Consider the following 25068-nt stretch of genomic DNA (forward strand, 5'->3'; position numbering starts at 1 on the left):
TTGTGATGTGCATATTTTTAGGTCATTAAATTTTGTAGGGACATCAGGGACCATATCATTGAGTCCCTGTTCAAATTTGGTAATTTTTCAACCATCCGAGACTATTTGGCGAATTTATTACCGAATTGGGGCGTTTATTTGGGAAAAATAGTTAAAATGCTTCAAAAATTATAAATTTTTTTGGGGAACTCAAATTGGTATATTTTGATCACATATGAAATTTGGCAGCATTTGGAAAATCCTAAGTAGGTTTGGTGCATTTGCGGTTGTTTGAATTTTCATAGTCGATTTTGGCTCGGAAATGATATTTGGCAAGATTGTTAGAGTTTGGGATTTTTCCAGGTTGTTTTAGGACATAATCTGATCACTCAGAAATTTTGGTGGAATTTTTGGAAATCGTTTGGTATAAACGGACGATTTTCAAGCTAAATATAGCAGATAAAATGAATTTTTATAAATTAATAATTCAGTAATAAATCCAGAAATATTTTTATAAAAATCTAAATATTTTAATTAATAAGTGGCTAAATTTTCATAATTTAAGTATTAACGAATAATTAATTATGCTAATTTAAAGATTAAACAAATTCAATTCTGATAAAAACCGACACGTTCGTGATTAACGAACCTGTTGGAATATCAGAACACCAAGAGTGATAAAAAATCATATTTTTGGATTGGTTAAGTAAAAACGAACTTTTTATGAGAAAGCCGGGCAATTTGGATAAATTGCGCGCGTTTTCTCCAAATCAAACTGAATAAACGGAAACGAGCCCCGTAGTGAATTCAGAACCTCAATGTGTGATATTTCTTTGTAACTTAATCATTTTATCGACCAACACATTTACCCAAGCTTACATCCCCATAACTATTTTCTGAACACATAAACGAACAACGTGGCCCAGTTGGGAAAACGGGGAAACTGAGCCAAGTTCGTTTTTAACTATTAGACATCGAACAACATCACAATCTAAGCCTACTAACACTTTCTGGGCGTACCAGCTATACCCAGATTAGTTATACAGCCCAGTTTAGTATAATGATTATAATAATATTAAAATATTAATATTATTATACTATTGATTATAGGGGTTAGTGATACGAGTCAAACGAACTACAGGCTGACGCTGTACTGAATCCCTATTAAACCATGAGTTTCATGACCCCACTTTAAACTGTTTTTACGAACTTTTGGGGTGAAAAACATGTTGATACATATCTATATATTATGAATTGTTTGATGATGGGAATTATCTAAGTGCTAACACACGAAAGTCCCCACGAACACAGTGATTAACTTCGAGCCGGTGGCTTGTGAATAGTACTATTGGTTTGACAAACCCAAACGGAATCGGCCTGGTTGCCATGTCACATAGCGCCGTTTACACCTGACCATACTTATACAAACATGCTATGTAGTGTTAGACATAGCTACCGGGGCATGTTGTGGGCGGAAGGGGAGCCACAGTGGTTGATTGAGAGTGGAAAATGGATGCACGCAGCATATACAGTCAAGGCTTCACTGTAGCTTAGCATAATTACTTCATAAACATACAAACAAACGTACTTGTGAACGTACATACATACATACTTGCGTATTTACAAACTTTGATTGTTGTACGCACAACTGAATTCTTGAAACCCGTGAAACTCACCAACTATTTATAGTTGACCCGTTTTAACATGTTTTTCAGGTACTGGATTGGGTTAGAAAGTCAATGTGCTACATGTTTGACTTGCAATCAATGCTGGGTGAATTGATACAAGTGTGCTGATAGGAAGTAAAGCCGCTTAAAAGGCTGGATTTAGTTTGTATCACCTAGTTGTAAACAAAGTTAGATCGATGTAAAATATTGTAAACTAGTTTGTATTGTTATTTATAAACAATGTGGTTGATATCAGAGGTGTCTGTTACATTTTCGTTTTACGCTTCCGCAAATCGCTTAACGGGGTGTGACATATACACACATATAAATTTAGTGTCCCGGAAAAACAATGCCTAGCCCGGAAGTCTGGCTCACCATGCTTGGGGCCGACTCTGAGCATGATTCACGAATCATGAGGAGCTATCCCAAGAATGCTCACATTGTTTGACAAATGAAGAATTATAGATTATGTAACATGTTCACACGACCATTATTCTTAACATTTTGCTACATGTTAATTTTTGTCATCATATAAAAGGGGAGACCTCATTGCATATACATGGTTCATAATAATAATGCATCATACAACTTGTTATGAAGATGAAAAAAAACCCTGTGATATCAGTAGCATTAGTTATTGGTGACGGGTTCAGGAAAAAAATTCACAGGAATCGGAAGAGTTAAATAACATGATTAGTGAGATGAGAAGATTAGACCACTACTTTTTTAATGAGCTGTTGGAACAATAATCTCTACTAACTTAAAAAGAAAATTATAGTGAATACGAACTCTCGGTTAAAGATCAAGAAATGGGCGTATGGCAAACTACTTAATAACTTAGAGAGATGATTATATTGAACTACTCTACACCCACAATTATCTCTTTCCTAATCTCTTTTATGCACTTTCCTATTTTCAAATCAGAAGTTATTTCCATGAATAATATGAAAGTTGTTAATAAGAAATTTGAAAAATTAAAAATGACATATTCAACTACAGCATCTGATAATTATGATTTAATTTTTATTTAAAACAGATTTTACACATAAAGAAATGCTTAATCAAATACATATCTAAAACACGAAAGAATCGTTCTAGTTAGAAACGTACCTGCACAAATTTCATTAAAAGAGTAATAAACCTTTTCCAAAACATGAATCAACAACATATCTATAATACTTGTTGGTCCCGAAACTCAAAACAATGTGCGATTAATCAATCTCAACAACAATAAATGGCAACTATGCAAAACTAGAGATACGAGACAATCAAATGTATGACAAAAGAGCCTTTACTATATCAAACACACCAATAATCACAACCAAAATATTACAACACAAATGTGAAGCACAATACAGAGACCTTTCATACACAAACAAACACGCGGGCGCACACACACTTTTATACCCGAAAAACTCACATACTAAATCTAGAGACCATATTAAATAGTATAATTATATGGCAAGTGGTTTAGGGCAAACGACTGAATGGTAACCACGTGTAGCTAGTCAATAAATGAAATCGTAATAGCATGAGGACATGATATAACTATGTTAATATTTTATTCATAGTTGTCGACTCGCGTGCCAAATATTATTCATAATGGAATTTTACAAATTGTTAAGATTTAAGTACTTCAAAAACTTTCGAATGTTTCGGTCCAACTTCTTCCACTTCATCTTCACACTAATCTCACATACCTAATTCAGATACCAAATTCTGCTAAGTGCGTATAGCAATCATATCATATACTTCATCAAAATTACTTCCGAGACTTACAATTTTTCCTATTATCGTCTCATGATTTTTCTCAAATACATCCAATGTTTAACCATTCTATATTCTATTTATGATAACTAACAAATATGCTTAAACAAAATTCTATACATTGGTGAGGTTGGTGTCCACCTTTTTAAAATGAAGGTGGTGGTTTCAAATCATTGCAACTTCAAGGTTAAAAGAATTTTAGATGGAAGTAAATTGTCTGTTACAAAAATTTAGCAATCATATACGCAACAAATGCCTCAAATACGCAGCATTGCTTTATGAATGTATTTCATCGTAAAAACATACATTTAATTGATGATACACGGCAACAACATAATAACACAAACGAAAAACAGTTTCGTGCACGGGTGAGAAAAACGGTTAGGAACCACCAGAACCGAGAAATTGGAACCGAACCGGTGCCTCAGATGCGCTAACGTGTGTTACCTAACGGTTCTCGGCTCTCAGAATTTGCATTAAACGGTTCCTAGCAAAACCGACGATTCTAGACGTGGAACCAAAGAACCGGGATATTAAAAACATCTTAACTAAATTTACCAATCCCCATTTTTATATGGTAACTTATTAACAGAATCCATTCAATCATTTTTTAACTCAAATCTTTTTTCTTTGCGTTCAATACCTAACATCCAAGATAAATTTTGACTTAAGCTTTCAAGGTAATTTAATATAAAATTATATGACCTTTCTTTAACCTATCACCTCTAACAATTTATTCAACTTCAACAATTAGGCTTTAATAAAAAATAAAACCGATATTCATGTTGCAATCTAAATTAGCTTTACCATGAAAGAAGACATAAACTTATATAAACTTGTTTTACAATTTACAAAGCTTGCACAACCCATTTGATAAATAAATAACCGAAACGATTCTACCCAGAACCGACTTTACAGGTTCCGGCTCTATTTTACAATTATTCAATTCTTGCGGTTCTGAACCGTGACACATCCCTAGTTTCGTGTGTAATAGAAATAGAAGTAAAGTAATATTTTGATTTTGTTACAATAATAGAAAAAAGAAGAATAAAGTGATTAGAAAAAAGTGAAAAAGATGGTCAAAGTATGCGAGTGTGAGGTTACAAAACTGTCCACCACGGCAACCTTCAACTTCAACGCTATCTATCTTCCGATCCAATTCGTCTTATCGAATGAATGATTTTGCTGCTATTATTAATTATTAATCACATGAATTAGCCTCTGTTTATTTCTCTATCTATCTTCTAATTAACCATGAAGTCTTCACTGGGCAAACTTGGCCGCAAATTAAGCATCTCCAGAAGCGATGTCAAGGACAACAAGAGAGATCATCTTCAACCCTCTGCAACTCATTTAGAAGAACTTGCTCACGCTACTAAGGTTGTTCTTTTTTTTTTAATTGATTAGGGTTTCGAATTGTTTCGTTTTATTATATTACTTTGGGTGTCAATTAATACTAATTAATGATTGTATATGGATTAGCAAACCCTAATTCTGACTTCTGTAATGTTACTTTATGTTGACCGGAAAAGGTGAATTGGTTTAATTAATTAGTAATTGAAGCAATGTTGCTAAGAGAATCAGATTATGGATTTGACATTTGCTTTAACTAGTGTTTCATATCATCTCATTTCATCGTCATAAACGCGTAGTGGTAGTGATTTTTTTTTTGGCAGGATATGCAAGATATGAGAAACTGCTACGATGCGTTATTATCTGCAGCTGCGGCTACGGCAAATAGCATATATGGTAAGTGTCTAAGTTGTGTTAATTTTAAGTACAGCCAGTTTAAGGGTCATTGAACGGGTTGTTACGTTTAGCGAATAGCGTAGCGTAGTGGCAGGTTAGCACTAAGTGGTCTGCAGTGACCAAATAGCGTGAAATACCGAGAAATAACGACCATCTGCATTTTTTTTATTTTTTATTTTTATAAGCTTTTGGTGATAGTTATTGATTATAATCCCTATTTTGGTGAAATACTTGAATGTAAAACATTTAAAGAAATTCTAATACCTTATCGCTAACATCAACTTCTGGTTCAGCTCGCGCTTTTATGTTTCTGACCTTTGAATTCTGTTTGCTACATAATTTTATATCATGTTAACAGATTCTTTAACCGCTAAGTTTTTGCATGTGAATGTCTTAACTATTGGTTAGCTTGTGTTCTTTTTTTTCCCCCATTAATATGCAAATCAATAATTCTTATATAACATTTACGTGTTAGAATTTGCGGAGTCACTGAATGAGATGGGGACGTGTTTGCTGGATAAAACTACAGTGGATGCTGACGATGAAAGTGGTAAATAAAAATTGCATTTTGTATTGTATATCACGTGACCACCTGATTTATTTAGCTAGTTTAAATATGAACATATGAAATTTTTAGAATAAGGATTTGAATATATCATTATAACGACAAATCCAGAGAAAGTTATTTGTGTTCAATAGTTTAACTCACTAAATGCACGTGATTTGCATCACTTTTGACATCTATTGTCTATGCAGTAAAGGTTTTATCAGCTTTGGGAAATATGCAATCAGAACTTCAGAAAATTGCTGATACATATGTAAGGTTTTTGTTTTTTATTTTTTGTTTTTTTTCATGTTGTTGATGCATTAATTATTGTTTTAATGAGTAGTGACTCAGTCTCTTGGTATGACAGCGTTCTTATGTAGTTGTCACGGTTACAAACCCAACCGAGTCTCTTCTAAGTGAGCTGCGGAAGGTGGAGGTTAGTCAACTGTATTAATCCATCAATTCTCATCAACTATAAATGTTAATTACTTCACGTATTTTTAATATCTTTAGCTTTTTCTTCAAATTTGCATAATATTATATGAGCATGAATTATTATCTATTGTACCCCAAGTTAGATATTATTGTATTCATATGGAAATAATTTTTATTGTTATTGATCAGTGAGTGATTATTAGTTAATTAGTTATAGTCATGATGGGTGGGGTAAAAATAGTAAGTTGATTTTCGATAGGAAGGCTAGGAAATAATCTAGCCACTCAATTCTGCAATGGATGGCCGATGACCAATATTAAATGAGGGGAATTCCTTAAAACAAAAGGGTGCTGTGGGTATGATGGTCCATAGTGCTTTTGATGCAGTGTTTTTTCTTCATTGTGCTTTACAAACTGTGTTTTACCAAATAATTTCTTTTGCACAATTATGTTTTACCACCACAACCATAGTGTTTTTACAACAATGAGAAAAAAAAATGATCTGGCATCTTTCATTTTAAATGGTTGTCTGTGGCGAGAACAGAAAGCGATGGCGGTGGTTTAACTTGGACGATCAAGCACAGCGGTGAGCAGTGGTTGCGTGACTACGGCGACGCCGGTGGGGAGAGGCGGCAATGGAGCGGTGTTTTCGCGTTTTTCCGACGAGTTTGTAGGACGGTGGTGGCGGTGAATACGGCAGATCTGTAGCGCGTGAGATGCCGTATAAGTAGAACGAACGACAGTGGTGGCGGTGGATTTCGTCTACAGTGATTGGAATACTGAGGGTTTCTGGTTTGGGGATGAAGGTCGATTTGGTGGGTTGAAAGGAATATGATTGTAAATTTTAAAGTGGACTTTTAAGATTTAGGGTCAAAAATGCCCCCTTTCTAGCCTTCTTAGTAAAATCAATTTTCCTATTTGAACCGAACTCTATATGGAAATGGTATTTGCTTTCACACAATTTCGATTTTGAGGAACATGCTTTTAACTTATTGCTCTATTACTGGTGCAGGAGATGAAACTTCAATGTGATGAGAAAAGGTAGAATTTTCTTCTGTCTCATACTCCCATTCCAAACTTTGACTTTGAAGTTAAGATTTGCTGAAATTTTATATAATTTCCAGGGAAGCATATGAATACATGATGGCACAACAAAAAGATAAAGGAAAGTTGAAAAGTGGAAAAGTTGAAAGTTCTGTTATGCAGAAGCTACAAGAAGCTCAAGATGAATATAACGATGTGGCTAGATTATGTGTGTTTCGTGTAAAATCACTCAAAGAGGGACAATGTCGTAGTCTTTTAGCACAGGCTGCTCGTCATCATGCTGCACAGGTGTCCATTTCTTCTTTTTCTTCTTATTGTTATTATTATTATCAGTTTATATCTCCGTATCTGTGACCCTACCAGAACTTGATCATGGTTTTGTTTTGTTTTCTATTCATTGGAAGCAGTTAAATTTCTTTCGCAAGGGAGTCAAAGTTCTTGAAGAAGTTGACCCTCATGTAAGAAGTGTTGCAGAGAAGCATCGGATTGATTGCCAGCTCAGCGATGGGGCGGCTGGGGAGGAGGGTGATGGTGTAGGTAGTTATGAAAGCACTGATGATGGAGAACTGACTTTTGACTACAGACAGAAGAAACAGGGCCCTGCCACGTCATCAGATCAAATGGAGGTAATTTTTCGTTTCTTTAATTGTTATTATTTTTTGTTTCAAGAATAGTTTAGTTGCAGGCGTTATCTGTCTCTGAAACATGTCTGGCCTTAGTTGCACATTAGAACAATCAAGCGATTACAGGTTTCAGATTCTAATCAACAGTTTGATACTTTGTCAATCACAGAACATCATTATGCAAGTAATAAAAATCTCAATCTTCAATATTGCAAGTAATATGTGAATATCCAAGAGGATAGAAATCCGTAACTCTTCTAAATTTACAATTCTTTTGGATTAAAAACCTAAATTATCCCTCAACTAGAAAGTAAATAAGAATTAGGCACTTGTAGATAAAGAGAAATTAATACTTACAAAAGCTCGCTCTCTGGTTTGATTAGCAAATTGATCCAGGTCTTTCTATTCTGTCTGACACCTTATGATTATGCTTTTAACTTATTGTTTATGAACAATTCTCTCTTTTGTTATTCATGAAATTCTCATTTTTGTCTTTTTTGCTTAGACTAAATCAACGGAAAATTGCAAGAAGTTTAGTACCTTTCTGTGCAGTTTGCCTTATGTCATCTTCTAACTTACATTAACTGAAAGTTAAAATGCAATAATAATAATCCCTCATTATATCAGAACCAATATAGAGATGTTAACAGCGTCTGATAAATTGTCAGCCGCTAAGATACAGTTTTGTTTCTGTTACCGCACACTAAACTTGCTTCTAATGCCTTCTGTTTGACAGTTGGACCGAGTGGACGCTACATATCCTCAAGTTCCAAATTTAGCAGAATCTGAGGTAAGCAACACCGATTTCACCGTTCAAAAATCACAATTACAATTTATTTTTTTTTCAAATTAAATATTTTTCTTAATTATGCAGGTAAATGTTAATAAGTATCAAGGGCGAGTGAGCAGCTATTCCGCTCCGTTATACCCAGAGAAGACCGACTCATCCGGAAAACCGCCTAAAGATTTACAACCTGCCCGGAAATATTACTCTTATGTCCTGCCTCCTCCTGTTGACATGAAAACGTCAAATTCAAAAACACCTCCAACGCCCGCCTTGCAACACCCATTACCAGCTGAAAAACATGACAAAGATACCGGTACTGACAACACATCAACATCTGCTTCAAAACCCGCCCGGCCAACTGAAAAGGCCACCGGTTCTTCTATTCAGCTACCCGCCCCATTGACCGAACGCTTCCCATTCGCCCAACATCAAAAAGCAGCAAAAAGACAAGCTTACTCTGGCCCATTAACACCAAGCAAGTCGTTTTCAGGTAAGATGATGTCATCTTCCACAGGTCAAAATGTAGCTGCGCGTAGTGTGTCGCCACCTACTTTAACTTCACCTAAGATAAGCGAGCTTCATGAACTTCCGCGCCCTCCGGGTTCCACTGGCGGTACCTCATCAACCTTATCGAAACCTGGCGGTTTGATCGGACCTACGCCGCCGCCTTTGTTTTTTAAAAATCAAGAAAGCTCTTCACAACCACCAAATAAAAGACCTATTTTGACATCAAGTGCTGCATCTCCTCTTCCAACTCCTCCATTGCTTGTTTCTCGAAGCTTCTCCATACCTTCCGCCCATCAAAGAGCCATAAGTTCGTTACATGTTCCCGAGCCGCCTCACACCATGCAAGCACCCTCCCCGCCTCTCACCCCCGGTTCACTAGCAAATGCCCACATGGCTCATATCTAAGGTATATTTTATCATCTAGTTTAGCTACAATATTGTTTTTTAAGATTTAAGATACAATTTTTAATTTAATTATTAGAGGTTGTGTGGATGCAGGATTGCAGGTAAAATTGAAAGATGATATCCGAGTCGTTGAGCATATTGAATTTTTATTGGTCGAATGATTATTCGTCTTGGTTAGTTTTCGTAGAAGGTGGTATGTAATATGATGGTAATGATCCATATGTTGTCTTTCAGTCTGGATTAAACTTATAAGATATATATAGAGAGATTTTGTTTCGTCTTATTATATGTGTTCTTGTTTGATGGAGGTATGTGATTTTGTGTGGTTATAGATTGGTTGTTATGTAAGTATTCATGAAAATGCATAAGCTATATATATATATATATATTAAAAATCAAATGGTTGTTTTACATGTTTTACTATTCATGAGAGAAACCAATTAGAGTTTTACATATGTCGCATAACATCTCTATTTTCATGTAGCTTTGCCCAGGCCATTTGGAATAGAATAGTCAATTGGTGCAAGGTGCGACGATATATGCCTTTTCCGCTCGTGATGTATTAGAATTATATAAATATTGCCATTTCTCTAAACGAAAAGCGAAGATTTTTCATCTTGTTTGTCTAATGACGGTATGGTGACGGTATGGTGTATTTGGAATGCTAGAAATGCGGTGATGTTCGAGCGAAAACCAGTGAACCGATGTAATAGGTCGAAGAATACATGTATTTCATGGGAGAAGTGGCGGAGATTTGATATTGAAAATATGCAAACATTGTATAGGTGGGCATGGGCTTCATTTATTTGTAAGGTGTTTTATACGTAAACTTTGGTGATGTATTTAGGCGAGATAGCTTCTTGTTATTTCGTCGTTTTTTATTGGCTAATCGTTAAAAAAAGAGTTTTATATATTTAAAAAATTAAAAGTTCTATGAAAAAGTTAAATCTGTTGTCAAATTGAACATGAAATTCATAAAAGTGAAGCATAATTATCTGTATATAGTAAAAGCCATGGTTGATTCTTCGTCGCATGCCTTCTATTGGGCCAAGTGACAGCCTATTATTGGGCCACGCTAATTTTTTATCTTTAGTTATGGTATTGTAACCAATTTAACGGAGACCGTCCGAACTGGCGTAGACTCACCGTTTGGGACCAACAACGCTTAGGTTTACCAATGTCTGAGTTTTACCGACCGAGGCCACCCATTGGACCACCTTACTTTTTATATTTTTTTCGTAACGAAGACCATCGAAGTCGCCCACCTCGATGCTCGGGACCAGGGTCGGCCCAACAGTATTGTTAGGCCAAGTTAGGGCTTGAGACCCCTAAAAACATAAGGCCTCCATTTAAAACTAACTATTTTTCTGTAGAGAGAAACAACTATTAATAATGTGTAATACGATAAATGACATACCATTACATGTAGGGCTGTTCACGAGCCGAGCCCGAGTCGAGCCAGAGTGGTTTTGAACTCGGGCTCAAAATTAAACGAGGCAACTTAGCTAGGCTCTAGCTCGATTTTGAAGTTAAACGAGCTTAAGATAGAGCCAACGAGCTGAACCATGCCTCGAGCCGAGCCTAGGTCGATTTTGGCTCGATTACAAAAAAGATCTAAATCAGCTCCGGATGTTTCAAATCAACTTTTTATAGCTAGTTTTATTCGAGCTTTTATCGAGCGAGCCACGAGTCCGAGTTTCGAGCCTCGAGCTTTTTGAACAATCCTAATTACATGCTGCTCTAGTGGTTAGCTACATGTTTTTAACTACCAAAATTAAGCTTTCCCACTCAGGTTCTACTCCCACTTCACTCACCTAAGTGATATTTTTATTTTGTAGATTCTTTATGCCATGTCTAATTTATTTTGTTTCCATTTTTTCCTAAACTTGAATCTGTATTATATACTTAGTTTCATTATTTTTCTAATTGAAAATACAAAGTATTATAGCTTCATACGTGAAACACGATAATCCCTCCGTAAATTTTAAAATATAAATTATAAATTCTATTATTTAATCTCTTTAATTCTTGTTAAAGGCCTCAAAATTTTCTTCTGCTTTAGGCCACCAAAATGGTTAGGCTGCCACTGCTCGGGACCGACAAAGCTCGAGCTTACCAACATCTGAGTTTCACCAACTAAGGCTACTCCATTGTCCACCTCAATTTTTATCTATTTTTTTTGTTTTATTTTGTTTTAGTTCCGGAACTGTAATGAACGTAACCAAAACCAATATAATTCACTTCGATTCACCATCTCAATGTTTGGGAATGACAACGTATGGGTTTTACCGTCGCAACGTTTGGGTTTTTACCAACGAGCAGATTTTACCAATGTCTGGGTTTTAGCGCTTGGGTTTTGCCGACCCATACACCAACCAATCGATTTTGCCACGCAATGCGCGTAGGGTTGTCACTTTTATCTGAAACCCGAAATCCAACCCGAGAAAATCCATACCCGAACCCGAACTAACCCGACCCGAGAAACCCAAACCCAAGAAGAGGCTAACCCGAACCCGAACCAAGGTAATTCGGGTTGATTCTTGGGTCCGAGTTCTAGGTTTTGGGTCAACCCGAAAAACCCGAATAAACTCTTAGTTTTAAAACCATATATATTTTTAGGTATTACAGGCTAAGCATTAGCCGCTTATGTTATCAGAATTTAGTCTGAATAGATTGTTGTCATTCCACCAATTATGAATCGATTGTTTATTGTTTATTAATGTTTAAATTTATTACAAAAGACAACTATAATCCAACACCCTAGTCACGGCATACTGAAGATGATTATTTCGGTCTTGTTTGTTTGGTTGAACTTTGTTAAATTTTACTCTTTTTAGGATGTTTTATTGGTTTTTTTTTTGTTTTGTTATTGGTTTATTTACATTACCTGTAAAGAAGAACGTGTAACATTTAAATTTAGTAATGTACTGTAGTTTTTTTTCCTAGGATACTCAAAACCCGATTAACCCAATCCGAAAAAATCCGAACCCGAAAAAACCGTGAGAGATTTGGGTTTTCGGGTCTGGATTTAAAATTTTGAAACCTGAAAAACCTGATCCGAAAAACTCAAAATCCGAAAAACTAACCTGAAGAACACCCCTAGACGGTTGTTTAAAGCTATAGCTTATCTTAAAATAATTTCACCCGACCGGAATGCTATTTTTATCCAAGTAGACTGTAGACGGTTCCTAGGTTTATGGCGAGTAAAATATATTATTATATTTATTTCCGAGGAAAACAAACATCCATCGTCATCGTCATCGTCATCGTCATCGTCATCGACTCTGATCGAGAAAGAAATGAGCTACCAGGACTACCCACCACCAGGTATTATTAATTAATTAATTCATTCCTCACTTCCTTACAACCTTATTACGCTTTCATTATTATTATTATTAATTTGGCTTCTTAAACAAAGGATACGGGTCTGCATACCCTCCGCCATCAGGCTACCCATCTGCACCACCACCTCCTGGTCATCAGTACCCTCCATCGGGTTACCAATACCCAGATCCATCAGGACAAGGCGGATATTCGTATCCGCCACACCCGCCTCCTTATCAAGGATATTTTGCTCCAAATTATCCGCCACCACCGCCCCAGCCACCTTACCAAGTGTACCACTGTGATCATGATCATCATCATGATCAGGATGGCTGCTCTTCTTTCCTTAAGGGCTGGTATGTACTCCACTCTACACAATTTGCAAAACATTATTCAGAGTGAACTGAACTGCGGTTTTCGCCATGTGGTTTGGTTTGTCTAAATCTGCGTTTTTAGTCCAATAGTTTCAAATTTGCGATTTTCGTTGTAATTAAACTCGAATTCACTAATCCTGTTAAGACTTATTGTTAAACCCATCAGCATGCCCTTCACGTGAGGGCAGTTTTGTCCTTTTCTTTTCCCAAAATAAAACCCATGCCCCCTCACGCGAGGGGGCTTGCGAATTAGAATCGGGGAAAAAAGGACAAAACTGCCCCTCACGTGAAGGGCACGCTGATGGGTTTAACGACCAGACTTGACGGGATTAGTGAATTCGGGTTTAATTGCAAGTGAATGAAACCACATGGACGGAGATCGCAAATTTGAAACTATTGGACTAAAAACGCAAATTTGGACAAACCATAGGGACGAAAACGCAGTTTACTCTATTATTTAAATTGGGCAACACGATAGGACCTGCTAATCAAAAAATAAAAAAAGTGCGCTATGGGATTCTTTTATTTTATTAAATAGTTGATATCAGTAGCTAGAGTCCATTTCTTCTTATTGGTATATGAAGCTTCAAAATTGTCTTATAGCCATGACATATACATATTATGTGTGTTAAGTGCGTCGTTTCTAACCTGTTATACACGATAAGATCCGAATTGACACCCCTTTGAACTGTTTGTTTTGCAGTCTGGCTGCCCTTTGCTGCTGTTGTGTGTTGGAAGAGTGCTTTGGCTAGGGATTTTTGCGATCGGTTAATTATTGGGGTTTGTTTGTGTGCTTCTTGTGAGAGTGCCTGGGTATGTGTAAGTGGTGTTTATATTATTGGTTTGACACTTGAATTGGGCATGTAATGTTTGAATATGCAAAATTATTTATACATTGCACTGAGTGCATGTTGGTTCTAAACCTTGAGATGTAAATGATAAAAACAAGAATAAAAGCAAGAATTTTCTTTGATGCTAATTCAGGCATTTTTGTTTCTTGGTTATCTGCTTGAATTCCTGACTATCATATATGTCCCAACTCCGCTCACTTGATATTTAAGAGACTGTAAAACTTTCGCATTTACAATTTGAAGAACTGCACTTGGTCTGGTTTGTACCCTTCTTCCATCTGCCTCTACAAGATCTCAGGACTGAAGAAAACATAATTTGGCATTTCATTCATTGTTTTCTGTGTTTTACCAAACTGTCCACATCTGCGTAAAAGATCAATCTTGGACGCAATTCTGTATCTTGAGGCATAAATTTGAAGTTAGAAAGACCTTTCTGTTGGCTACATTTTGAACCCCAAAGATATAGAATCAATTTGCTGATGGCCTACTGGTGCCTGGTGTTCATCCCACCAAATTGGTGTGGATTTTAACTCCCACAAAGCAGACACCAGGTGGATTTTAGAAGTAGAATTAAAGGGTGTATTTTGTAGTTAAAAAAATCGATTTCAAATAGTGAACATGCTCGTGCAAGGCATTTGGTTAAAACAGTTGATGCACTTGGCCATTGGGCTGACGGTTGCAGCATCATGTGCATTTTTTACTGCAGTAGCGTCCACTTGTGAAAATGGTAATTGATGCAGTCTGACTACTCGTACCCTTGACCATAACCAACTCATCCACGTCAAACGGATACCTATCCCGCTACAAGACTGAAGCCAATTCAAATGGGAAGCACAATTAACTCAGTTTTATTCCATGATCAAGTTTGCCTTTTCATTTATAGTTGTTTTTTTAGATTAGCAAGAATCAAGCGTAAGATGTCTTTTGTCTCGAAGGAACTCTTGTTCTTTGGAGCTTGACCCCAACCGCTCCTTTATTTTCCCTTTGGTCATATGCAGGCAGTTGAGGTAAAACTAAAAGGAAGGCGGTCTAAAAGCTTAACAAGCATCATATCCAACACACATCTGGCCTTAAAAAGAAAGGAAATCGGTTACCCTTTCGGTTATCGCAACGTGACTCATTTCATTAACTCCTTAGTGTCACCAAACCCGGGCTCATTTTCCATCACAACACCACAAAGTAAACCAAAAGGATGAACGATTAAAAACACATCGTCAAATGCATCCTCCATGACCATAGCGTGGTAAAGTTCACCCTACATGACCATAACATGGTCAAATATACATCATTCAGAACCAAACATTATGAGATTATCAATGTCAATGAAGAACGTCCGGATTTCCATGGGTCCAAGTTCCACCACTAGCTTTTCAGGATCAACACCACCTCCCCTCGCAATCTTCCCTTCTGATGAATCTTTCACTTTCCACTTTAACCTCTTCTTATCCATCTCACCTCTTTCTTGATTACCAGATAGATTCATTTCTCTCACCTTCCTTGTCTGGAACAAAAATTTAACACAAATCAATATAACAATCTCAGTATATAATCGGACAATCCCATAACGAGCAGTTAAATAAAATACCTTTCGATTTGGAAACAGCTTCTTCAGCTCCACACTCGTCATTACAGAATAATCTTTGTCCTCCCCTACCTTTCAAACCATACAACAAAAACCCTTTTAAGTATCATACTAAATGTCACATGACAAATTATTATAAACATGTTGAAGTTGAACAAAAACCTCGTAAAGATGAGCCAATCGAAGGAGTACGGTTCCACTTTCAAGCTCCTGCAGTGATCAAATATTAAAAAACAATATGATCAATGAATGGCCTCAACTAACAACACAGGTTTACAATATGATCAATGTATACATGTAGAGTTATAATTGCTGTGTTGTTCGGTAAGTTATATGATGCATCAATCATTGAGAAGGATGATACATGAGAGTTTTTCCAATCATTTCCATCCTGCAACATATAAATATATAAAAAGGACACATGAATACACATATAGAGATATAAAATAATAGATCATATTACCTGTTCTGCAAATGCTAAAAGGAGTGGAGAATAAATTTCTTGACCAAACGTGCGACGCCACTTGGCACCATCTCCCACGGGATCAATTCTAATATAATACTTGCCTTGGACCTAACATAACACCAAACATGAATAATAGATCGTTCTTTTTTTCTTTTTTCTTTTTTACTTTGCTAAGTTAACAAATATTACAATGAAGCAGCGTGCTTACCACCAATCCCTTGCAATCATCAAGGACACATATCGTCTCATTTAGCACCTCGCCAACGCCTTTTACATCATCGAATAACAGCCTCCTATAAAAACAAATTAAAAGTATGTGCTTATTATAAATGTTTATTATATTTGGAGGTGCCACATCAGTGACTGAAAATCGTACCTATGAAGCATTAGTTCTATCTGACCATCTACTAAACTCGAGCCACCTACCGCACGATCCACTAACACCGAAAGTTCCAAATTTTCATCCTTAACATAAGCTCCAAGGTTTATCTAAGCAACCATGAAGAAAACAAGAAGTCAAACCATTAGAAGGAAGTCAAACTTTTAAGTTACTATATGAGCACATACTGGGTAATAATTTCCAGCAACTGGTTCGTTAACTTGCAGGTCCCAGTCGGTTCTGTAATTAAGAACCTACAAAACAGTGACTAATATCAGGCTGCAAACATAGAGAGGAATATTAAGATACAAATATAGCTATATATCTATCTATCTATATACCCTTTTGATGAAGTCTCTCCCATTGGAATCAGTATAGAATGTTTTGTTTGTCTTTAAGGAAGTTGTGATCTGAGTTGTTATTTCTTTCCCGACACCATCATCTATAGGTATAGGTCCAATCTAGTTACCAAATTATAGAATATGAAATTAGATAGTATGCGCGTGTTACCAGAAAACTATCACCGTGACAATATAATCAAGCCACTGAAAACTTACAGTAAACTCAACTTCAGCATGTTCCTTCTCTTTGTATACACGAGTGACCTGATATATCCAGGAGTTGAGCTGTTGATGCACCTCATCCATTAATGGACCTTTTAGCACAGCAAAAGCTTTCTGTAATAGAACATGTAATGGGTCCTTATGCTAATTACCTCAAAATCAAATATAGGACTAGAAAAGGATAATTGCTTACCTGCCCTTCAGATTTTATTGGAAATGTGCCACTAGGACGGAAGATATAAGCTCCAGAGGCCTTCAAAAATCAGAATCAACTTCAGAGGATGAATAAAAGAGAAAAAACTACACGAATGGTCCCTGTGGTATGTTCAGATATCACTTTTGGTCCTCAAGTATGGGAAAGCACGCCACATCACAGAACTCAACTTATGCACAAATTAACATAGTAAAGGGTATTTTGGTAATTTTAGACCACCTAACAGAATAAGTTAATTGCCCATACATGTCAGGGACCATTTGTGTTACGTTTATGTCTAAGTTGGGACTGATAGTGCACTTTCTCATAATTGTGGACCAAAAGTAAAATCCGGATATACCACAAGGACCATTCATGTAATTTATCATACAAGAATGGAAAGAAAAAAAAAAGAACAGAATCAATGTACCTGATTTGTGCTATTATGCCCAGAATAGTAGCTATATGAGTGTACAATGGATTCTTCAACCTTGAATCATGTGCCGAGAAAGAAATATTAATATTATGTTTGATAAAATCATATATCACACAGCTGCTACAACTTAACATAAGCTAACTACCAAGTTTCTGTTATTGATATAATGTGTAAGCTTTCCCTCATCTGTAGCATAATGCAGCTTCAAGTTTCCTCCACCAACAATTACAGTTTTATCATTAGTACTATCTGAAGTCCACACTGTTGACATTGCTGAACTTGTATCTGCTAATCATTATTACACATGTCATATTAATATCATCTCAACTGTTGTGAACCTTTATTTGTAACATTGACACAATTGTAACAACAGGGTCAGTGAGTTGACCTGTGTGTTTGGCACTTGAGATAATGTAGGTGTTGAAACCGAGAGGCGGTACAGATGCTGTAAATCCAAGCCAATATTGGGGTGTAGTAGTTGGAGATTTACCAAGATATGCTTTAACATGATAATCCCTTGTTTTTAATGATGCATTGAAAATTGGAAGAAGCTGTGATTCAATTTCTTTTCCACTTGAATCCGAAACGATTAAATCATGAGAAGAAACCTGCAGCAACTCGCATTACATCAAACAGAGACAATAGAAATTAAAGTCAAAGTCAAGGTCAAGTTCAGCACGCACTGGAATTCGGACCACTTCTTCTCTCTTCCATCCTAAAGGGTTGTAGACAGCTATCACCTATAAAGATAAGAGAGTTTACTATGATAGTCATCTAGACATCAGAAAAAAAAAAAGAAATTAATAAAAAAGAGATGAAGATTATGCTTACCAAACTCTTTCCATCACTCAAAACAGCTTCTGATGGAGGACAATAACTTATGTTAAGTAGAGGACACTGATATATCAAACTATACCAATTAGCCACTGACCAAATATGTAGTCAAAATCACATAAATATTATCCAGATTCAACCTGCTGAAACGTGCCAACTGATTTTTCATTTTCATGGTTTCCACTTGATTTTAATGATGTTAAGAACGCCAAAGAAGAAGCAACAACTTTCTCAGCCTGCATGTATGTAGTACTAGAATAATCAACACACGTGTCTCTTGATTATTTAAACTAAAATTTAACAATATCAATCAGCTCCACCTCAGCATAGCCCTTTGCGATACGCAGTGCATAGTCAGCAGCCACATGCTGCCTTTGGGTACCACTAACTGCATCATGATGTTGAGCAATTGCAAGAGCATCCCCTAGGGCATTTGTATTTGGTCCAGAACCATTCCTGCCCTTGTAAAATTCTAACTGTCTTGCAGCCTGAATTTGCAGCATAGTGTGAGATCTTAACAGAAGTCCAGAACATGCTTTTATTATAAAAATAGTTTGTATAATAAGTACAACTTACCACATAGTAAGCACTCATTGTCCTGACATAACCTTTAAAAGTTGGCCTGCTAGTAAAGTATCCAGTCCAATAGGTGTTTACTTTATCTGCATATCTATAAGTTTCCATTTTGTTATTTTAGAACATAAGATGAAGTACAGTGTGTCAATTTGTTTGGCATGGAAGGTTAGCATTGTACTCACGGAAAGAAGTCGTCAGTTTTCAGAGGCCATGTTTCATCAGCTGCATATTTTGCATCTGTGTAAATGGACGGCGTAGAATATAGTGCATTCACACGCCCATCCTTCACAATAACAACTAACTTATTAGTTTCTATGTAAATAAATAAACCACATACAAATATAAAGAGCAATACCAGGTTAACATAATGTATAAATTTGTCTATCTGCCTGAACCATGAAACTGCATATTGATACCGAAAATCGGTTCCCATTGCCCACATTATATGGTTTGTCCTTGTTACATTAGCCTTCACCAAATATGAAACTTAATTAAGAATATAACTACTTAAAACTACAAAAACATTCCCATGCATGTAACAGAGATACAGTTGCATACTTGAGCAACAGCAGCAGCTACAAAATCATTGACCCGTTCTTGAACATTGTAGTCAAAAAGGAGATGATCATCCTTCAAAACAGAACAAATAATCAAACCAAGAAAAAAACAATCAAACATAGCCACAAAGGAATCAAAGATCAGACAAGGTAATTGTGTTCTATGTCAATTACCTGAATAGGTTCAGATACATCATTTATCTCAAATGTGAAGCCATCAGGGGGATCATAATGTCTGGGAAATATACCAGTAAATAACTGCAAGTCACCAGATAAAAACATTAACTAACCACTTAAACATTAACAAGAAGCTATAAAACAAAACATCACCTGTGAAGATGAACCGAGAGACTTAGAACCCCGCCATACAAACTCAAGAGTCTTTTCATTTTTCCTCTTTTCCCTGTCTTGATAATCCATTCGAGCAAAGTACAGAGAATCAAATCCCACCTGCAGCATATTGCAGGTATAGTACATGAACCAAACATCGCTTAAACTGTTCATTATGTTATATCTCAGAAAGATAATAAACTGTCTACCTCAGCACCTAACAAGTAAGCCTGGACAGCAGAGTGACCAAAAGGATCAATCTGCCAACCAACTCTAGGTTTTTGACCAAACTCCCGGTCGATAAACATGTGTCCCAAAGTCGTCTGGTCGATCAAATCTATATAATGCGGTGTTGCCTCATCGTGCATGCACATTCCCCCATTTCTTAATAGTGCGACAAATTAGGGTTAAGAACAAGTACATTTATACAGTGTTTAATCTAACAAAATAAAAAGATCAAAATCAATCAACACACATGAACTCAAGTTGACCGTTATTAACAAGCTCCTTGACCTTAGTTTTAAGTACTTCACTCTGCTGATTCCACCATCGCTGGAAAAACGCCTAAATTGAACGAAAAAGGGGGAAATTAATCAATTATCAAACGACAAATTGGATTTTGATAATCCTTATCCTTTTACAGTTGACTGATAATAATCCCACCTCAAAAAAATTCTTGCCACCAGTCCCACATTTGGCCTTATTTTTTCTCACTGGACCCCGTTAAACAAACGTAATTCCGTTAAGTTTTTTTTCCCCGAATTCCAAACTGACGCTTTAGGTCTTTTGATCGTAAGGATGATACAAGTTGATTGACGTAAAACCTGCCTCGAAACAGTGCTCCAATTCAGGTGTTTAAACTTCCAATTAACAAAAACCAAGCCGTCTGGAGCATCGTTTTGAGATAAGTTTTACGTCAATCGACTTGTATCTCCTTCCAATCAAAAGCCCTAAAACCACAGTCTGAAATTCGGAAAAGACTTAACGTAGTTAAGTTTGTCTTAACGAAGGTCCAATAAAAACAATTAGTGTGGCATCTATTTCTTAGATGTGATTATCATCGGCGAACTAAAAAAGACGAGATTATTAAAATCCAATTTATCTAATCAAACTAAATAACTAATAAACCTAATTACAAGGAATACACAAAATTAGAAACTTATTATTACAATTTCAACATATATGAATTTGCGATTCTTATCATCAAGCAAAGCTGAAATCACCGAATCCAGCACGTTCTGAACACACGCTCCCTGTTTAATTTCAATTAAATCAAACAACAGTTGATAATGAACTAATAATAATAATAATCAAATAAATGCATGTGCGCATAGAGAAGTAAAATCATACTCGAATTGAGTTATTAGCACCGGCGTAGTACTGATCGACGGTCTTGAGCCAGCCTACGTCATCATGAGAGTGAGGTACCAGATGCACATTGAGCTTGTGAGCTTTGATTGTTTGAGCTGTGTCATACACCATGTACTTGCACTCCGCGGCACAAATCCACAGGAGGATGAGTGTACTGAGCAAGAGATTCATCGGCTCCGGTGGCTATCAGCTGCAAGCTGAAGACGATTGTTGTGGAAGTTGATTAGTTCCAATAAGGAAATGAGTTAATGATAGTGGAGTAAAGCTGACGATACGCATGGTGTAAATTAATGTCAAGTCTCTTTTTAATTTAATCTTGTTTTGTTTTGCCACCTACTTTGAATAAGTATAAGTGTGGATAAGGTTAAGTGTACGTGTAGTTTATCCGAAGATCTAAACAAGTAGAGAGTCAACAAATGAGGAAAATGTAATGTTATGGATTTTTTAGTTTATATTTGGATTTATTTAACTTTGGAATAATGATATATTATTATTATTATTATTATTATTATTATTATTATTATTATTTTATAGTGATAGTGATGCAAACATATTAACCAAAATTTTAGACCGGATTGGTTGGAAGGTAGTGCCGGTTGGACAGTCGTTTGGGGTATGTAATTTTTGAGGGTCAATTTTTTTAATATTTTTTATATATATATTTAAAAATATAAAACTTATAAAATATGATTTGATCTTTACCATGTTATAGTTATTGGATCAAAAAATATTTTTACTCATAATTCATTTAATCATGTTTAAATTATTGGACCCAAACTAAAACTAAAAACTACAAAATAAAATAAAAACCCAACGCAAAATGAAAGAAGTATCGACCGATTGAAATTCCTCCTTGGTTCCTTCCTTCTTTGCGAATGGTGAACAAAACCTGAACAACGACCAACTCGGTCGACCATCGTTGTTGGTTCGTCGCTGACCACATGGTTACTCCGCAGTTGACCAAGCCAATCACCAATGACCAAGCTATGTGTTTTTTTTCCAATGCTAGAAGAGCTTCACGAATCATCTGTTAATCGTTAATTATTACAGCGTTTGATTTTAATAATATACTCTAGTATGTCTATTGTTATAACATTAAGCGTTGTTTAAAAAAATTAGTTTATATATTTAATTACTCATTAAGGTTATGGGCCTTTTTATTTCGGCTCGATTGAGGTATTTAAATCCTCGAACACGATCTTGAATTCTGAGGATGAGAAACGCTAACTTGACCCAACATAAGTGACATTTTCTGAAATACTAGACTTCAACGCACAAGCAATATGTGGCACAAGCAATGTCCTATTGAACGACACGTTAGAAAAAGACAAAATTATTTAAATATGATTGCTCATAGTAATACTAATGTAAATTTTGCTACTTTTGTAAAAGAAAATGAAATGCTTTTACTGTTATTCAGAATCTTATAGTTGGTTATAAAAAGTAGAAGCTGATACAAAGTTTTCTATGAACGGAACTTTAGGTGGCGGTGAACCGGGTTCCATTTAGTTCGTGTTATTGCTGGTTTTTGTTTGATTTTGTGTTGTTAGGTGTCATATGATCTCTATCTTTGACTTGGGTTTTTAAATCCCTGATTTTTAAGATGGTAATAATATAGAGTTACAAAACGGATTTTATGTATTTTATTTTTCCTGGTTGAGCTTTGGCGTTTTCTATTTAGGGGTTTTAAATATAAAACCCTGATTTCTTTGCCTTTAATTGATGTTTGGGAGCGCCATCAGTTGTTTGTGCTTCATGTTATATGTGTTGTGCGTGACAACCTGAGCATTGAGGACTATGGACCCCGCTATTGTTAAAACCTCCCGGTTTATGCTTGATGGTGTCGTGTGGTACCTCGTGCTTAATAAGTGTATTGTGCATGAGGGGTGGTGCTGTTACGTTTAGTCGGTAACACATTTTCACAAAAACTAACACATTTTCATTCTTTTCTGTGAAACTTGGGCTGCATGGATCGGTTTATGGATAGTTTCATGAAAACCCAGTTTTACGAGTTGCCTCATAATAAATAAATCAAACAAACTTTTGGGCTACATTCCAAAACAGGTTAAGAGTCCACAATTCAAAAGTGCATCTTATACTACTACAATAGATAAAACCCACAAATGTTAGTGCAACAAGGTTTAAATAGCAGTACATGCATGATTTCATTTTCTGAATGCCTATTGAAATAACAAGCATCACATGCATTATGAAGTTGTACCAAGTCTACCACGCTTGAGAAGTCCCGCGCATCAAGAAGTTGTACCCGGATCACTAATCACACCCAAGAAATCATCTTTAATGGTACCAATGCAAAACTGCAAAGCAACAACCACATTATATAAATTCAATATGTTTAAAATGGGACAAAATATATATATCATTTGTAAAACAATGAACGCATATAAATATTAAAAATACAAAGAAAACGTGTTTTGTACTCGAGCTCGTTTAAGCCTACTCGAGCTCGATAAGTAAGCTTTGACTCAGGTTTGTTTATTAAGCGAGCTTATATTTAGGCTCAAGCCCATTTAAGCTCGGCTCAATTCGACCTTTTAGCGAGCCAATCTCGAGTAGCTAACAAGCGGCTTGACTAGTTTACACAATTCAACCTCCACAGTTACATATATTTTAATAATTGTATTTTTGAAATAACTTATGCCATACAATTTCAGTGGCGTCGACTCGAGTCCCAATGATTTTCAACCGAACCTCACTATCCTTTTGGATTTTCACCTGAAAAAAAAAACACAAAAACACGACAAAATCAAATTCAAATATGCATCACCGATACGCCGATTACAACCAGAAGTTATAACATTTGCAATATTGATTCATACAGATCCATCTGAAGTTGTGTAATTAGGCATATCACCCGACTGAAACTCCATGTCATCGGGTATCAACTGAAAGGAAAAAAAAGAATTATGATGTCATAAAAGTCTCATGATCAATACACATCTTCTTTATGTAATTACTAAATAAATAAAGGATTAACTCACATGGTTTGACACAAAAATTTGAACAGGCCCGGCTTCAGCAAAGAAACCCATCTGCAAAATTTAGCAAATAATTACTTTATTGAGCCAAAAATGTATTTTTATAGAAAGAAAACATTCTGCATAAAGTATATAACAACCTTATTAACCATGGAGACCACAGCTTCTAATATCTCTCCTTTAAAAGGCCGAAAGACAACACACTGATACTTGACGGGAAAAGTGACGAAACCCGTGCCATCGCGAATAAGCCCTTTTCCTACATTCTCTATGCCTGTTATGGCAACAACAAACCCGTGTCGCCCACTGTGAATAAAAATAAAATGAAATTAGACATACGTTAGGTTAAATTTACCACCAAAACAGTTGTGGAGTATAGAAACTGAAACCTGCAAGTACCCTCTACGTCTTTCATGAGCTTTGCAACAAGCTTTTCGCGAAGATCCCGACCAAAATGGCGAGGGTGAAGCTGCATGTTTCGTTCCAGGACAATGTGGAAAAACATATTTCCTGAAACCAAACAAAAGATTCCCCTTTTATGTGGAAAACGCCCGTATCAATAATTATGATTTTACGTATGGACAATTCCTCAATATCTTGTTCATCCGCAACAAAATATTTTCTTTGTGCGTCGGTAACAAAAATACAAAATATGGTACAATTCGAAACGATTTCGCAATTTCAATATATAACAATATCGGTTTTGTATCTAGGGCTGGCAATT

The 25068-nt window shown here is 36.0% G+C and overlaps 3 protein-coding genes across 3 annotated transcripts; 1 reads left to right on the top strand and 2 right to left on the bottom strand.

Annotated features, from left to right (window-relative positions):
* The first annotated feature begins 4667 nt into the window (after positions 1-4667).
* Positions 4668-9692, top strand: LOC143610199 (uncharacterized protein At2g33490-like). The gene is made up of 10 exons (XM_077084741.1): positions 4668-4793; positions 5090-5162; positions 5638-5712; positions 5919-5980; positions 6077-6145; positions 7156-7184; positions 7268-7475; positions 7595-7813; positions 8547-8600; positions 8685-9692. The coding sequence occupies exons 1-10, from the start codon at positions 4668-4670 to the stop codon at positions 9507-9509; spliced, it is 1740 nt and encodes a 579-aa protein (XP_076940856.1). The 3' UTR covers positions 9510-9692.
* Positions 9693-15254: 5562 nt separating this feature from the next.
* On the bottom strand, positions 15255-21522 carry LOC143610198 (alpha-mannosidase At3g26720-like). The gene is made up of 28 exons (XM_077084740.1): positions 21325-21522; positions 21144-21227; positions 20450-20538; positions 20184-20358; positions 19975-20094; positions 19819-19902; positions 19646-19717; positions 19443-19556; positions 19270-19370; positions 19088-19181; positions 18832-18999; positions 18652-18747; positions 18509-18574; positions 18361-18417; positions 18066-18285; positions 17823-17962; positions 17672-17731; positions 17242-17301; positions 17043-17162; positions 16827-16946; positions 16674-16739; positions 16483-16595; positions 16315-16399; positions 16104-16214; positions 15936-16031; positions 15803-15850; positions 15644-15712; positions 15255-15559 (listed from the first exon to the last, which is right to left on the bottom strand). Exons 1-28 carry the CDS (start codon positions 21514-21516, stop codon positions 15344-15346), a joined length of 3036 nt encoding a protein of 1011 aa, XP_076940855.1. The 5' UTR covers positions 21517-21522; the 3' UTR covers positions 15255-15343.
* Positions 21523-23527: 2005 nt separating this feature from the next.
* Positions 23528-24866, bottom strand: LOC143610209 (DNA-directed RNA polymerase II subunit RPB7). Its single transcript, XM_077084749.1, has 6 exons — positions 24734-24866; positions 24485-24650; positions 24348-24398; positions 24186-24251; positions 24013-24081; positions 23528-23663 (listed from the first exon to the last, which is right to left on the bottom strand). The coding sequence occupies exons 1-6, from the start codon at positions 24847-24849 to the stop codon at positions 23598-23600; spliced, it is 534 nt and encodes a 177-aa protein (XP_076940864.1). The 5' UTR covers positions 24850-24866; the 3' UTR covers positions 23528-23597.
* Between the last annotated feature and the right edge of the window lie 202 nt (positions 24867-25068).

Source organism: Bidens hawaiensis, unplaced genomic scaffold, assembly GCF_021521415.1.
Source record: "Bidens hawaiensis isolate Kalapana, Puna unplaced genomic scaffold, B.hawaiensis_p1.1 tig00024998_1, whole genome shotgun sequence".
In the NCBI taxonomy this organism is placed as follows: Eukaryota; Viridiplantae; Streptophyta; class Magnoliopsida; order Asterales; family Asteraceae; genus Bidens; species Bidens hawaiensis.